The sequence below is a fragment of the Carassius carassius genome, chromosome 47, assembly GCF_963082965.1.
Source record: "Carassius carassius chromosome 47, fCarCar2.1, whole genome shotgun sequence".
NCBI classification, from domain to species: Eukaryota; Metazoa; Chordata; class Actinopteri; order Cypriniformes; family Cyprinidae; genus Carassius; species Carassius carassius.
The window spans coordinates 5,698,409-5,714,947 of NC_081801.1; the positions used below are offsets into that span (position 1 = coordinate 5,698,409).

Sequence of the window (16,539 nt, forward strand, 5' to 3'; positions counted from 1 at the left end):
AGTACATCTCAGCCATTTTTCTTTAATTCTCATATGTAGTTTCCGCCATGTAATATTATTTATTAAATTAATTTATTCTTACAATTACAGTTTTATATCTCACAAATCAGACTTTTCTTCTCAGAACTGAGTTTATATAAGAGTTTTCACATCTGTCGATTCTCTTTGCTTTTTTTTCTCTCATGTACTGTTATTGCCTACTATATAGTAGAGGAACTAGGTGTATTTGGAACCTGGGATTGTTTGGTTATTACCTATAAGGAAAAGCAGCTTGAAACATTTTTCAAAACAGCTTAACAAATTTCTCTTGCAACATGAGGGGGAGTAAATCACAACAGAATTTAATTATGAGGGAACTAGTCCTCAAAAAACCGTTGCAATAAAAAAAAATATATTGAAATAAACATGTTAAAGGAGGCCTGACAAGCTTCGATTTTCCAAAAGCTCTGAGGTTAAGAAACAGGAGAAAGTGGGATGTGAAACGTTACAAAAAATGACTGGTTTTATGAAGCCAAAGTGTACTTTACTTAGAAACGGGAGGGTGCAGAAAAGGACAGAGATCTTAAGTAATGCGTTTTTTGGAACAGAGTGGAAAAAGAAAGCTTTAAGCACAAGAAAAGAGAATTTGAAACATGAGGCTGTCAGGGTAAAGAATAGTGAGAGGGCCAAGGTCAGTGTCACGGAAACGGTGAAAGGAGGTCAAGATTCCTCATTGCCGGAGTCATCTTCGTCACCAAAACAGTCCCCGGCCATTTCGCTGCCAATCCCACTGGCCTCTGCCTCGTCGTCATCATCCTCCTCCTCCTCTATGTCATCGTCATATAGATCGTCATAGAGCAGATCAGAGCTACTGTCATGAGAAGGCATTTTGGTCTGGATGCAGTACTCAGCTAGCGTCGTTGGTACTTTAACTCCATCTCGCTCTGCATCTGCCTTTGTGGATATTACCTGCTTCCTGCGCAAAACGCAAAGACAGTGTCAGCAAACCTGTTAAGATTAGCTGCAAAAGTAACAACTGTCTCTAAATATATGCTACCTTTCACAAATTTGGAGTCAGTAAGATTTTTTTAAACTAACTTTTTTTAGGAGTACGTAGCGCTGAAGACTGTAGTAACAGAGTAATTGTTTTAACGATATTTCTCAATATTAATGTTCAATATTAATAATAATAAATACAATAATATTTCTTATAAATAACACTGAATGTAAAAGAATGTCAATAAGGGAGAAGTTCACAATATTTACTTTGCCAAGAGAAAAAAAAAAAGACACACTCAGAGCAGTATGTCCTGAACTTCAGTTGGATGGTGCAATGAAAACATGCTGGGCCAAAATTTGGCCTTGATCAATGTTTAATCTAGGTCTCAGCCAACTCAGTGCTTAGTTAAATTTGGACATTTCCTGAAGAATAAATAAGTTGTGCACAACGCTTGGGTGTGCTGGGCGATTGCTTGGGTGCTGCTGCTGTTACGAAGTTATTCTGAGTGGCTGTTGAAGCAAGTTTTGTGTTAGCACGTAGCTGAAATATCTGCAAATTAATTAAGGCTCCACAGCTTCTTTTAACAGTTTCAAATGTAACAGCCGCATGTATAAATATATTTCACTTCTTTTCCCAAAGTACAAGCAAATTTTGGAGTGTTCAGGGTTGATGCTTATAAGCCCAAGTCAAAAACACACACATGGACATGTCTCCATGATATTCTGAGCTCTAGATATAGCTTAGCTCCTCTACTTTAAAATAAGTGTATTGAACTTTTTCACCTGTTTTATCAACCAAGTCAGTCATTTAAATGATAAAGTGGCCGTACCTTATAATCTCTGCGTATTCCTTGTCCTTGCCTTTGCTGTCCCTCCACTTGCGAAACATGACCGAGGCGTCCACATTTGCAGGAGAAAAGGTGTTGGGTTCGTTAAGCAGCGAGATCACGCTCAGCAGGATTGTTCTATAGACAAACACACACATTACTCTACTGTTCAGGATTTAGGAAAAGTTCTTGAAAAAAATCCTTGTGCTCAGCAAGTCTGAATTTTTATTGAATCAAAAAATAGTAAAAACAGTACTATTGTAAAATATTACAATTTAATATATCACTTTTCGATTTTATATATTTAAAAAATTTAATTTATTCCTGTGATGCAAAACTGAATTTTCAACATCATTATTCTAGTCTTCAGTGTCACATGATCCTTTAGAAATCATTCTAATATGCTGATTCGCTGCTCAAGAAACATTTCTTATTATTATCAATACTGAAAACAGTTATACTTTTTTGGGGGGATTCTTTAATGAATAGAAAGTTCAAAAGAACAGCATTTATTTGAGTGTAATTGTGGGTATTTTCACAATAATACCTGACATTCTGTGTGGGGTTCCATCGCTCTGAGGGGAGCTCTCCACTCTGAGGGTCATCCACAGGAGGATGGAGAATAGAAATACACACGTCGCCATTCTAGGATTGAGAGATGTACATTACATAACAATGGCAACATTATTACTATATGATTACTAATGTTTTACACTGTTGTAATCCAATTGTTGGAGCTAGTGGCACAGTAAACATGCAAACAATAGCAATTTCACCTCATAGATGTTTGGATGCCACATCTTGGTGAGGAATCGGAAGGTCGGAGGAGAGTAGGGGTAGTCGATAGGAAATTTTATATGAGCCTAGGGAAAGAGGCAGAGTGAAACAAGGAGCATTATTAGCTTGCATATGAGCCATATTATAACTGGTAAATGAGCCATTATTAATCAGTTCATAATGGAAAGGACACATTAGATTGAAACCTCAAGAGTGGTTGTTTAATTAAAATTACATTCACGTTCTTCCCTCCTTTTGTGTTGCACATAATATAAAGAAAGCTAACCTGTATGACATGACATGAGGGTGAGTAAATAATGAGAGAAGTGTCATTTCTGAGTGAATTATTGCTTTAAACATGAGTGCAGTGCTGCTGAGACTGTATCTTCTCTGCAAGTGGGATTCCTGCTACTCACCTCTGCTGTTGACTGCTGATTATGTGTCAGACTACATGAACTGGCTAGTGCTCATGTCAGACTACAGCATGACTGTGACAGCGTGAATGAAAATATGAGTCTCAGTCACAGCATTTGGTGTTAGAAAGCTAAAACCTGATCTAATCTAACTTCCTCCATTAACGATCATATCATTAGAAATAAACTGGAACAAATTATGCAATTCTTTGAAGCTAGAAAAACTGGAATTTTCACAGGAAACCCTACACACATAAACAATAAGAAAATACACATTATTTTTGCCAAAACAATTTACAAATGCTATTCACCAAAGATGCAATATCTCTATCCATGCAATATCTTGCTGAGGCCTGACAGATGCACATTTTAAATACTTTAGTATTTTAAGTATGGGTGGAACCCAAGCCTGTGTTTAGAAAGATACCATAATCTTTGTTAAAACATGCTGCATTAGATACAGTATTTCACTTAAGAGTCCCAGACGACCCATAGGTCAATCTACGTTCCTACTCTCACCTATGGTCATGAGCTTTGGGTCATGACCGAAAGGACAAGATCCCGGATACAGGCGGCCGAAATGTGCTTTCTCCGCAGGGTGGCTGGGCGATCCCTTAGAGATAGGGTGAGAAGCTCAGTCACCCGGGAGGAGCTCAGAGTAGAGCCGCTGCTCCTCCACATCGAGAGGGGTCAGCTGAGGTGGCTCGGGCATCTGTTCCGGATGCCTCCTGGACGCCTTCCCGGGAAGGTGTTCCGGGCACATCCCACTGGGAGGAGACCCCGGGGGAGACCTAGGACACGCTGGAGAGACTATGTCTCCCGGCTGGCCTGGGAACGCCTCGGTGTCCCCCCAGAAGAGCTGGAGGAAGTGTCTAGGGAGAGGGAAGTCTGGGGTTCTCTGCTTAGACTGCTGCCCCCGCGACCCGGCCCCGGATAAGCGGTAGAAGATGGATGGATGGAGTCCCAGACTATGCAGTTGGGCTATGGCTCTTCAGTTATAGAATGATGGAAGACAGAAAGTGAATATTGAAAATGTTTGGGGGTTGATTTTATGTTTTATGAGGCACTTGCCATTAATTAAAAATATTTATAAGTGAAGCGTGTAATTTCAAAGGCAACAGTTTTATGTTTAAAATGCCTTAATGGTGGATTTTTTTATTACAAACAAGCAGCTTTTCACTTCACAAGATGTCGTTGTGGGGGTTACTTGTGGATTATTGTGATGTTTTTATCAGATGTTTTAACTCTTAATTCTGATGGCACCCATTCACTGCACAGGATCCATTGGTGAGTAAGTGATGATACTTGCAAGTTGCTACCCTAAATTCATAAATAAAACTTCACCAAAGACTGTGACCTGTGGCATATTATGATAAAATAATATAACCTCGAAGGAATGCTGAGGAATTTTGTTTTGGTAAATTTGAGGACTGCATCCCTGTGAAAGTACTGGCTACTGCAGTTGATAATATGCCAATGAGAATAAGTAGTGAACACAGAAAATACAGTTGAAACATACTGTCTTTCTTTTTTAGCTCTCATATCGAGATGTCAGTAATATCTATCAGGGCTAAAGATCTAGAGTATAAGGAACACACCACCAGGCAAAAAACCTGAGAGTGCAAAACATGGGAGAACAAGTATGTGAGGGACACTACAGAATTAAATATTCTGCAGACCTGAACTGCTTTATCTGACTCGCTAAATTCTAGTTCATTGGTAAGCATTCAGGAACATCATTTAAATCCACACAGGTATTACCTTGAAGTAGCCCCCTTCATAAAGAGTGTTTGGAGGGCCAAAGATGGCCACTTCCCAGTTGTAAAGGTCAGACTCTTCCACTAGTGTGATGCGGAAACCTTCCACTGGCTCCTCCTGCAGGGATTTCAGCTCCAGCATCAGAGCCTTCTGAGAGCTCGGCATCTGCTGGTGTGCCATGACAGTCCTGATCCTTCAGCCTTACTGGGAATTCAAGAAAAACGGGTTTAGTTTTTTTCCCGAATAATATATTAGGTTTTTTTTTTGTGGCAACAATAAAAATTATTTATGCATTTTGTTCTAAATATCTTGCTGCTCATATCTTGCTACTCATTATTAATGCATATGAATATTATATGCAGTATTACCATTAAAAAGCTCAAATGTATTGAAGATATATAAAATATAGATCTATGTAAATCCATCTATATAATGTATACTAATCTACTAATATATACTTTATATGTATTATATTATATATATTTTATATAAATATCTATCTATCTATCTATCTATCTATATATATATATATATATATATATATAAATGTCACTATTCTACACAAGATTATATATATATATATATATATATATATATATATATATATATATATATATATATATAAGCACATATTTAGTAGATTAGTTATGTTACTTGGCTGTTAAGAGGTAAATTGCAAATGGAAAAGAAACTGAACAAAGTCTGTGCAAAGGTATGTTTAGCTTCATATGACAAAGCTATGTAACAACATTTTGATAAATAAAAACATTGTTATACACTGTTTGTTACCTGTGCTGCTCTCCAGGAAATGTGATGATTGGGTGCCTTAAACTTCCAGCTTCATGTAAATATTAATACGTTTCTGATATTTATTTATTCCGTGGGGACCAGAAGGGACTGTTAACCTTATTCTTCGATTGCTATTTCTCGAATCCTGTTGCTTTTCCTATTAGACGTGAAGTTATCCGATCTTCAAGCAGGTATTAAGACAAATAAATCTATTCATCACTCTTCTAATCAGTGACAAAACATACTAATAATAAATAAATAAGCCGCTTGTTTTGTATCTGCAGCTGGTTGGGAATTGTCCTCGTGTACTGCTATAACATTTACAAAAACTCTACAACATGCAAATACATCTCAAATTTGGCTTTATATGATGCAGAATGTGTTTGTCAAACCCTGCGGCTCGCTGTCATCACGCCGTCTCGTTGCGCGTCCTCGGCCGCACAGCTGATCAGCTGCTTGTTTACATTTGTTCTGTTGCGAGGCTATAACGCACCTCCAAAACCCCCCGTTTGCGCAAAGAATTACACTGCCAGCTCTGCTTTATCCGAATGAACGTAAGGGTATGGGTGTTGTGGAAGTGGTATATGGAGATTAACTGGAGCGCAGAAGAGATATCTGAACAAAATCGACAGGTGATATTTTTCGTTTCTCAATCGTTTCTATTGATGCTTCCGGTTATCATAGTGCGTGCCTGTACACGTCTGTACGCTAGTGCGTCATGACGCAGGACACTCAACTCTAAGTACTTGTCACTATTCTACACATCAATGTATTATAAAGTTATAAAGTTATAAAGTATAAAGTACCATTACATAAATAGAAATATTATATTACAATTATATAAATATGGAATATATATATATATATATATATATATATATATATATATATATATATATATATATATATATATATATATATATATATATGTGTGTAATAAAATATCAACCAAGAGCAAAAAAAGAGAAAAGAAACACGAGTAAGAATAAAAAAGGCTTAATAAAGATAAGTAAACATTAATTAAAATGCATTATAATAATAAATGAATAAAACGATTAAAATGGAAGTAAGCATAAATAAAAAAAATTATTATTCATTTCTCTCTTGTTGATTTAGATTGCTTCCATTGTCCTTATTTGTAAGTCGTTTGAATAAAAGCGTCTATTAAATGACTAAATGTAAATGTTGGTCTGTATAACCGTATATTATTTATGCCAAGATCAGCTACTTTGCATAATGTCATATTTTTATACAAGACCTTTTTGAATGTGTACTCTAATGGATGGAACGAACGAACGAAGATAGAACGATAGATAGAACTATAGATAGATAGAACTATAGATAGATAGAACGATAGATAGAACGATAGATAGAACGATAGATAGATAGATGGATAGATAGATAGATAGATAGATAGATAGATAGATAGATAGATAGATAGATAGATAGATAGATAGATAGATAGATAGATAGATAGATAGATAGAACGATAGATAGATAGATAGATAGATAGATAGATAGATAGATAGATAGATAGATAGATAGATAGATAGATAGATAGATAGATAGATATAATTTTAAATTTAATCTCATAAACTTAATGGTCATTACAGTTCAATAATAATTCAGCAAACTAAAATACCGGTACATCAAAACATCCCTAAATGCATCTCAAACGCGTGCTGAACCCATGTGCAAAGGCCGATACAGAGGACGTCTTCCTCTATCTCTTCGCTGATTGGTCAAACCTGTCGTCATTCAGTGGCAACGCATGTCGTCACACAGGAACCAAAGGAGGCGGTCAAACCAAGATGGCGTTCCGCGATGAAGCAGGAAATATACCATACACTCAGTTTTCAGTAAATCTCCTCATCTGAGAGCGTCCACCGGAGCTTGTATGTCTAAGGACAAGTGAGACACCTATTCGGACACCGAAGACAGAGCAGATACTGGTAAGGACACCGGTGGGACACGCAGGGGCAGTTTGAGGGGCGGTGGCAGAGGAAGTCGGGCCCTGTTAGGTTGCTTCACTAACCTGAACTGAAACACAACAAGACACCTGTTTTTAATAAAACGTCCACCTTCGTTTCAGTGCTTGTCTAGTTCTTCAGTATCAGATCTTTGGTTTTAGTTCATACGTTTTTTCGTTATTTGATTGATATGACGGACAGAAAAGGAGAAAATCGTAGTAGTTGGGAAGGAGCCAGGGAAAAATATGTCATAATCATAGACTGTATAAAAACAGCTCAACATCCAGCTTCAGCATAAACCAACTAGTCTCATCATCAGTAACGTTATATCTAAAGATTTATTGTTTGACATTGAATTGGTATCGGACTCATCTAGCTTGCTCTCTGTATGAATTTCTTGTTGTTGTCTTTATTATTACGCAACAGATATGTTAGATGTATCTAGTTGACCGGATTGGTTAAGATTTTTTTTTTCTTTCTGATCAGCTGATATTTTTTTATGTAAGGGATCATGGGTGGTGAAATGACCTTAAAACCGGGTTTATCCTCCTGTTTGTCAGCGTGTGATATAGTTTTGTGTAAGTGCTTGTTTTAGTTTGCTTCGTTTATTGATATGTTTTAGTTTGCAAACTTCCTGTAAACGAAGATGCTTATCTGTTTACAGTTACACTTTAAGAGCAGTCCAAGAAATGCTTGTAATTTAATGCTCTTGGACAGTGTTGTGTTTTCAAAGTGATCAAGTGGAAATAATTTTTTTTTCAGCAATGTTTGAAAATAAGATAACCATTGTGCATACAAATTTATTTCATACATTTTTGACAATCATTAGACAGCAACGGAAACATATTTATGATTATTTTTATTATCATTACATTTCAGATTTTTTATTGGCATGTCTCACTGTAAGCTTAAAATGTTATGCATTTTAAACAATTAATGCAAATTATATTCTTAATACATTACATATGAAGCAGTGTTACATCTTTTAAAACTGACAGTGAAGATATTTATAATGCCGCAAAAAGATTTATTATTTAAATTGGAATCAATTTAAAATTTGAATAATTTTTTTTTATTTGAAATGATTGGAATAGAGTTAACTGTATTATTTTTTCTAAAATACAGACTTGGAAAGAGAGTTTCCAAAATATCCTGGTACATTATATATAGGTCAAACAGATAACTCGTCATATCTTTGGTTATGACATAGATTCATTTTGGTTTGCGTAATTCTTCGTATTTTAAAATCAAATTAGATTTGTGCACATGAATGGATAATCAATTTTTATTTAAAATAACATATTTCAATAGTGTCGCAAATCTTTTTAGCATTGTGTTGACGTAAGGGCAAGCAACCAATTCTGTTGTTCCTTTAAACATACAGTTCTGTCTTTCTTGTATTTCTCTGCCAATTTTGACAGATTAAAAGCCAAAGATATCCAAATCCTTGTGTGTTATGAAGTATTGGATATAGTTATTGTAATTTTTATGTAAAAAAATTTGAGAAAAGGGAAAGTTCAAGAGAGAAAAAACAGGAAGCTGACTGCAGTTTGTGTGAAATTATATAATTTGTCTATTTCTTTAGTTACTCTCAATGGCTGCGAGGAAATCTGGATCAGATATCCACAACAACGGTGAGTCAGCCAATCATCTGTCCTCTTTGTTTTGTTGTTTATTTTTTATAGACGAGAAGATAAAATATACTGCATAAATGACTGAATTTTAAAACAATTAGTTTTCCTTGTTCTTCTTTTACTTCACTTGATGTTTCAAGGACCCGTCAGCTATCTTGATGAAGTTCCCTTCAAGCTCAATGATAAATTTCGCTGTCCTTCAAAAGTGGGTCTTCCCATTGGCTTCTGCTTGTCTGATTGTAATTCCGTTCTTTCGGATCTGCAAGTAAGTCAAAATTCACTTTAGCTTCCCTTATACAAGTGTTTTTTGTCAGAAATAATTAATGCTCTGCTTTACTCTTTAGTATGACTTTAGTCTAGAGAGGCGAAGCGTTCAGTGGGGGGAAGAACTCGCCAAAGCGCGAGCCGCTGAGGCTCGAGCAGCGGAAGCCGCCCGGACGGACTCTGAAAACGAAAGGCAGGCTGCTGGTCAGGATGCAGACCTTGGATTGGTTGGAGGGAAGAAAGCACGCCCCTCTGATGAGCAGGACGTTGTTCCACCAGCAATGAACCCAGTTTTAGCTGGCCTACGGCATAATGCAATCCTTATGCCTCTCCCAGCCCCATCTTTTGGACCGATGCGACCAGCACCAAGCAACCCGGCCCCACAGAGTCTGAACTTAGCTGACTTTGAGCGAGAGGAGGACCCTTTTGACAAACTTGAGCTTAAAACACTGGACGACAAAGAGGAGTTACGGAATATCTTGCAGAGCCAACCGCAGTCCTCCGTTTCGCCTCCTCAGCTTCCTCCAGCAGAACATCGCCCCACCTCTCCCAGTAATACGCCACCTCTTCAGGCCAAAGCAGGAATCTTCCATAAACCCAATGGTTTGGTTGGACTGCTGGACTTAGACCGGGGTGGGGTTGTGGGGACCCCCTGTGGACAGATTGACGCCGACCGCCCTTGTAACATTCGTTCACTGACTTTCCCCAAGCTTTCAGACCCAGTAGACTCTTCCTTGGAACCGCCTCTCAGCAGTTACCCAGCAGGCCAACCATGCAACCTATCCAACGGCACGCCACCATCCCTGCAGAGAACAGGGTCAAAAACCAACATGACACTCCCACAAGAGCAAAGTGTCTTCCCTCAGAATGGGACACAGAAACAGGTATCGTAACATAAGCGGAGATATTCGCCTGTCAGTGCTAACTGTTAGCATGTAAAATAGCTAATACAGGCTCATTGGAAAAACATACCCGTTTTGAAATTTTTGCTAAATTATATAGCATAGCTTTTGCATGTTTTGTAACACTTTCAGAGTGAAATGTTTAGTGAGTAGCACTAAAAGCACTTTTAGTTTTATTTATATGATTTGTGCTTCACGGGGCTCGCTCCGCATCACAAGTGCAATGGTTTACCAGGTGAGCTACAGAGCAAGTTTACACAATCAGAAAAGCTATACATATGGAGCTGGTTATGTGGTGCATGCGTCAAAATGTGTTGGTTTACAAACTAAGCTATTTAAGATCATAACATAGTCTTATGCAAGTGATTGCATAAATACAAGTCTAGGCCTGTCGCAATAATCAATATATCGACTTATCGCGCAATATATGTGTACATGACATCCAATAATTTTTGGTGACTCAATGTAACGCCCATTATATTAACTTAAAAATTTATGTCACCATGTTTTGTACATTCCACTTGCGTCTGTGTCTTTTGCATCTTCTTGTACACAACATGGTATAGTCATAAGGTGCTAGTTCAAATAAAAAAAAATGCTTCTGCAAAAGAATGTATAGGTACATTTTTGGAAATTTCCAGAAATGTAGATAGAGGCATGTTTTTCTAATGAGCCTGGGCTGCAAATATTTAAATTGATTTTCTCTGTAACATCTTTGTAGTCAAACCCCATCACGCCGACTAATCATTCTCCTGCTGCCTCGATCCTACATGGCCTCTCTCCCAGCGAACGACAGTGTGCGGAGACAATTGTGGGCATGGGTTATTCCTATGAGGGTGTTCTTAAAGCCATGCAGAGACAAGGACAGAATGTGGAGCAGGTCACTCTTTAGTTCGATTATTCTCATCGCATGTCTGTGATACTGTTTATGTAAACAAGACGTTTTATACCATTTGTCTCATTCGTAGGTGCTGGAATACCTGTTTACTCACAGTCGACTGTGCGATCGAGGTTTTGATGCGACTGCTGTGGAGGAGTGCTTGGAGATGTACCAGGGCTCAGAGGAAAAGGTGGGGGAATTGTAACAGTCACAAATACACTACTACAAAATACTAGATCGTGAATATTTTAAATCTAGAGCGATCTCTAGAATATCTAATTAGAATATACATTTGCATGTGTACTTTTAATTTTAAAAAGGATTATATTTTGTAAGAACAGAGTTGTTAAAGAGTCTGAAGGATATCATATTTCCTCACAGCTTGTTGTTTTTGAAATTCAAAGTACTTAAGACATAGTTAACGACACAGTTACTTTATAGCAGATGCAGAGTTACAATCCTTGTCTAATCAAAAGGCAGACGTTTGAAGACCATTAGCTCATAATAGGGTTAGTTTTAGATTTTGTCATTCCAAACATGCATGACTTTTTGAATACTGTTTGAATTTTATTTTATTTTTTTAAAGAAATTAATACTTTTACTCTTAGTAATATTGCATTTAGTTAATCAAAATGGGAGTAAAGATTTCTATGTTTTAATATAATGTTTTGTCCTATTTCTGCTACTAGAATTAGAATGATTTCTGAAAGATCGTGTAACAGAAGAATGGAGTAATGATGCTAAAAATTCAACTTTGCACCACAGGAATAAATTACATTTTAAAATATATTCAAATAGAAAGCAGTTGTTTTTAAATTGTAATAATATTTCATGATATTGCTGTTTTTGCTGTATTTTTGATCAAATAAATGCAACTATGGTGAGCATAAAACATTTCCAAAATATTAGAATAGACAAAAATGTAAGTCTTAAAGTCTTTTAAAATAAAATAATGTCCCCTCTGCCATAGCGATCAAATCCCATTCAGTTCATATATTGGGGTAGTCGTGGCCTAGTGGTTAGAGAGTTTGACTCCTAACCCTAGGGTTGTGGGTTCGAGTCTCGGGCCGGCAATATCATGACTGAGGTGCCCTTGAGCAAGGGACCGAACCCCCAACTGCAACTGCGAACTGCAAACTGCCGCAGCATAAATGGCTGCCCACTGCATAAATGGCTGCCCACTGCTCCGGGTGTGTGTTCACAGTGTGTGTGTGCACTTTGGATGGGTTAAATGCAGAGCACGAATTCTGAGTATGGGTCACCATACTTGGCTGTATGTCACGTCATATTGCAAAATGAAAAACAATCTTAAATGAGATTTTAGAACTTAATGATGACTTTACATAAAGCTATTGCACTGCTTCAGACCAATGGGCAATGTGTATGTCTATTGTCATTGATTTTGAGTCCTGCCCATTTAGTTTTGCTGTCTAGAAAGAGCAGCCAGGACATTCTGCATTACATCTCCTTTAATGTTGCATGGAATAAAAGGTCATAGAGAAGGTGAGTAAATGATGACTGTATGTGTTTGAATTTACACCACATTCTCTCTCCTCAGGCTTTGGAGTTTCTGCAGCTGATGTCTCGGTTTGGGGAAATGGGCTTTGAGAGGGACACTATCAAAGAGGTACTGCTGGTGCACAATAACGACCAGGACAAGGCGCTGGAGGATCTGATGGCCCGAGCAGCTGCGAGCTGAGCCCCAAGAGTCGTCCCTCCCGGAGCCAGCCCTCCTTTGGCTCTCAGAGGGGTCCTGGCTGTGGAAGGATGGGATTCTCTTATCTCTAAGACAAGACAACTGATTTTGTACCCTGATAAAGATATACCTCTTGGGGTAGGGATTGATGGCACCACTCAACAGTGTATTCATCCCTCCTCAAATGTATGTCTGTTAAGTGATCTTAGAATGATGATGAGTGGGAGGAGCCGAATCCTCCTATTAGAATTGGCATTGGGTAGTGTCTCTATTGCCATGGTGACAGGCTAGAATGGGCGGTGCTGGAGAAACAGAACTGAGCGGAGCCCCAATGGTAGAATATGGACTCGGAGTGACACTCGAAGCTATTACGCTGCCATCTCCCACTGCTGGACGCAGGCTTTCGAAACGGAAACCTGAACACTCATACAATACATACAACCCATGGCAGAACAGAGACCCCACAGAAGTGCCCTCTCTCTATTCTGTCTGTGCTGTTTGTTTGTTCATACATTGTTTATATGTTTGACTGGAGGAAACACTTTATCTTTCTTCATTTGTCCTTTTTTGAGATTGTGTTTCTTTGCTCTTTTATTAGGAACTGCTTTAACAGAACTAATCATCATGTAAGTTCACAGATAAAAAAATCTGCAGTAAACTTTTGCTCAGTTGGCATTTGCACTGGAATGAACACATTTGGCAAGAGAAATTGGGAAGTTCAGCAGGAGCTGCAAAATTTAAATGATGCCGCCACATTTTCCAACAGCTGACATGCAAACACTGCACAGGCGCACTGAATCACAAATGTTAATATAAACATATTTAAAGATCTGTAAAGATGCACTGTTGGTTTCCATCTGTAATAAAGATATTGAGAAAATTAACAGTAATGAGGTTAAAACATTAATATTGGGTTAATTCTGAAATCTGTTGAAAAGGCTAAAGACTGTATAGTTGCATGAACTGCACAGAAGTTTGGGGGAGGATGAATTATTATTATTTTTTTTAAGAATAAATACTTCTGTTCAGCAAGGATGCATTTTAATTGATAAAATTCAGTTTTTATAGCTTTATATAATGTTAGAAAAGATTTCTTTTTCAATTAAACATTGTTTTTTTGAACTTTATATTCATCAAAGGAACTTGAAAAAACATTGTCACATCAAACAGAAATAACATTGTTTCCATAAAAAGGTTAAACAACTGTTTTCAACATTGATAATTAATAGAAAGTTTCTTGAGCAGCAGATCAGCATATCAGAATGATTTCTTCATGATTATGTGAAACTGAAGATGAGTATCGATGCTGAAAATTTTGCATTGCATCACAAAAATAAATTACATTTTAAAATATATTAAAACAAAACAGTTAAATTAAATTGTAATAATATTCCACATTATTAATGTTTTTACTGTATTTTTGATCAAACAAATGCAGCCTTGCTGAGCATTTGAAACTTTTTTTTTTAAATTAAAGTTAATTTAAAAAAAATTATGCATTTAGCAGATGCTTTTATCCAAAGCATTCAGGCTAACAATTTTTACTTATCATGTGTTTTCTGGGAATCGAATCCACAACCTTGCGCTTGTTAACACAATGCTCTACCACTTGAGCTACAGGAACACTAATTAGTATATTAATAAATCGTACCAACCCCAAACCTTTGAACGGTAGTGCTCATGATAGTTGTGCAATTGAATGATCTGGCAATGAGACTGAATGCTTGTGGCACATTTTTTGGGTCACTAGAAACTGTTTGAATGGCATTTTCAAGCTTTGGTCACCAGAGGAAACCTGTTTGTCTGTTCAAATATCTCCACATTACCTCACATGGGATTGACCAACTTGCTCAAACAAGACGTAGTGACTCCATCCTTAGAGGAATACAGGAAATGAGCAGACTGACTTGACTAGAATCTTTTGGCTCAAATGTAAGTCCAAGGACTAGCTTTCATGCTTTTTGATACAGACATTTGACTTATAATTATCTATGGGTAAATGTCATATGAAATTCCTAAGAAATTACTTTTTCATATAAACAAAACAAAGCCTGCTTCAGGACCCATTATCTTCATAAGAATTAAACACAAGCTCTACCTCCATTTTTTTTATTACCATATACTGAATTTTTGCAACAGTATCATTGAAATAATGTAATAATAATAAAAAATAATAATTATATAAAAATAGACTTGATAATGATACAATATTTTTGTATCATTATTATCAATTCTATTTTTATATCATTATTCATATTTTTATTTTGTTATTACAATATTGCAATGGTACTGTAAAATTATAAATTCAGTAAATGGTAATAAAAAATTTAGTTAGAGGTGTGTGTATGTGTGTTTGTGTGTGTGTATAATATTGATTTTGAAGTTAAACATGACCTGCATATGTTCTTGAGAGGTTTTGTGACATTTGCCCCAAAAGTTGTGAGTGTGCCATTTATTATTATTACTATTATTATTATACATTTTCACCATTGTAGGTACCATTGTAGGTACAAAAACATCCTCTTAAACTCACTTTCCATGTCCAATTTATTGTGTGTTGCTTCTAAATCTCATTTCCGTTTTAATGTATGAGAGTTTGTTGATGCGAGTGGGTCTCATGTAGTTCTCTGGGTCACCCTTATATATATATATATATATATATATATATATATATATATATATATATATATATATATATATATATATATATATATATTTTATATACACACACACACACACACACATTTATTATATACATATAATGCAATACATATTATATAAAAACATAAATGGAGTGCGAGAGATGCTTACTTGCCATGAAAAATGTCACAATGAAAAAAAAAACAATTGGTTATTGGTACGAATTGGTACAATTAATGGTCCTAAAATTGTTTGGGTGCAAAATCTAATATTTCTTCTTCTGTTTCTAAGATGAATATGACCTGCATATGTTCTTAACTGATTTCAAGAGGTTTACCCATCCAGTAAAAGATTATTCAAAAGAAGTGACATGGTGTACAGGGTTCTTCCTCTTCTACTTTTTCTAGCAGCTCTCCTCAGTCTAGGCTGAACAGACTAGAAAAGGCTGAAAAGAATACAGCACACACACTGCTGGGTGTATCACAAAGAGCCTTCTGGCCTGGAACGTGTCAGCACTCTAAGTGTAAATGGGGAAATGCTAGCACAGCTAGAGAACCTGATGGACAGGTAGAGAAGATCAGGAGCTTAACGATACAGAGATTATTGCTCTTAAATGTGATTTAAAAAGTTTAGCCATCTTGCAAATAATTTAGGGTATGATTAAAAGTATTCTTCTATTTAAAGAGAGTGGCTGTCACTTGTGGTTATGAAGCACAAATTTTGTCCAGGAGCAGTAGAAAAAGATCCACCTGAACTGTAAATGACTCTTGCTGGTCACCACCGTGGTGAAACTTCCAGTGAAGCAAAAGTTCAGCAGCAATGAAAAGCACAGGTTAAATTCTGGGTTGTTAAATGGCTCATTGTGTGTCAGTCAAAATAAACCTTTGTGCATCAGCAGATGGCATTGTTGAAACTGGGACAACATTCTTAGCATTTAGTGATTTTTTTTTTTTTCACTTGTTCAGACCAATTAACCAATTCAATAATCTGAGAGGTCGGAATTCCCAATTC

The 16,539-nt window shown here is 36.7% G+C and overlaps 2 protein-coding genes across 3 annotated transcripts; one reads left to right on the forward strand and one right to left on the reverse strand.

Annotated features, from left to right (window-relative positions):
• Positions 1-325: 325 nt before the first annotated feature.
• Positions 326-6,084, reverse strand: LOC132130202 (ubiquitin-conjugating enzyme E2 R2-like). Its single transcript, XM_059541898.1, has 6 exons — positions 5,543-6,084; positions 4,757-4,957; positions 2,582-2,668; positions 2,353-2,450; positions 1,809-1,943; positions 326-955 (listed from the first exon to the last, which is right to left on the reverse strand). Exons 2-6 carry the CDS (start codon positions 4,931-4,933, stop codon positions 700-702), a joined length of 753 nt encoding a protein of 250 aa, XP_059397881.1. The 5' UTR covers positions 4,934-4,957; positions 5,543-6,084; the 3' UTR covers positions 326-699.
• Positions 6,085-7,250: 1,166 nt separating this feature from the next.
• LOC132130166 (ubiquitin-associated protein 1) lies at positions 7,251-13,889 on the forward strand. Of its 2 annotated transcripts, XR_009428680.1 has the most exons (8): positions 7,251-7,494; positions 9,098-9,146; positions 9,287-9,411; positions 9,491-10,294; positions 11,034-11,192; positions 11,281-11,382; positions 12,751-12,998; positions 13,197-13,889. XR_009428680.1 is itself a non-coding variant. In XM_059541839.1 (7 exons), the coding sequence occupies exons 2-7, from the start codon at positions 9,107-9,109 to the stop codon at positions 12,889-12,891; spliced, it is 1,371 nt and encodes a 456-aa protein (XP_059397822.1). In that variant the 5' UTR covers positions 7,251-7,494; positions 9,098-9,106; the 3' UTR covers positions 12,892-13,889. The 2 variants fall into 2 exon arrangements, 1 of the variants encoding a protein (XP_059397822.1); XM_059541839.1 differs by having other exon boundaries at positions 12,751-13,889.
• The last annotated feature ends 2,650 nt before the right edge of the window (positions 13,890-16,539 follow it).

Bases quoted from the DNA above. Each gene is read 5' to 3' on its own strand.
- LOC132130166 (XM_059541839.1), top strand. From the start codon at position 9,107: ATGGCTGCGAGGAAATCTGGATCAGATATCCACAACAACG. The intron at 9,147-9,286 runs GTGAGTCAGCCA...TGATGTTTCAAG, and splicing joins ATCAGATATCCACAACAACG to GACCCGTCAGCTATCTTGAT. The intron at 11,383-12,750 runs GTGGGGGAATTG...CTCTCTCCTCAG, and splicing joins ACCAGGGCTCAGAGGAAAAG to GCTTTGGAGTTTCTGCAGCT.
- LOC132130202 (XM_059541898.1), bottom strand. From the start codon at position 4,933: ATGGCACACCAGCAGATGCCGAGCTCTCAGAAGGCTCTGATGCTGGAG. The intron at 2,669-4,756 runs GTAATACCTGTG...CTCTTTCCCTAG, and splicing joins ATGAAGGGGGCTACTTCAAG to GCTCATATAAAATTTCCTAT. The intron at 1,944-2,352 runs GTATTATTGTGA...GTTTGTCTATAG, and splicing joins AACCCCACACAGAATGTCAG to AACAATCCTGCTGAGCGTGA.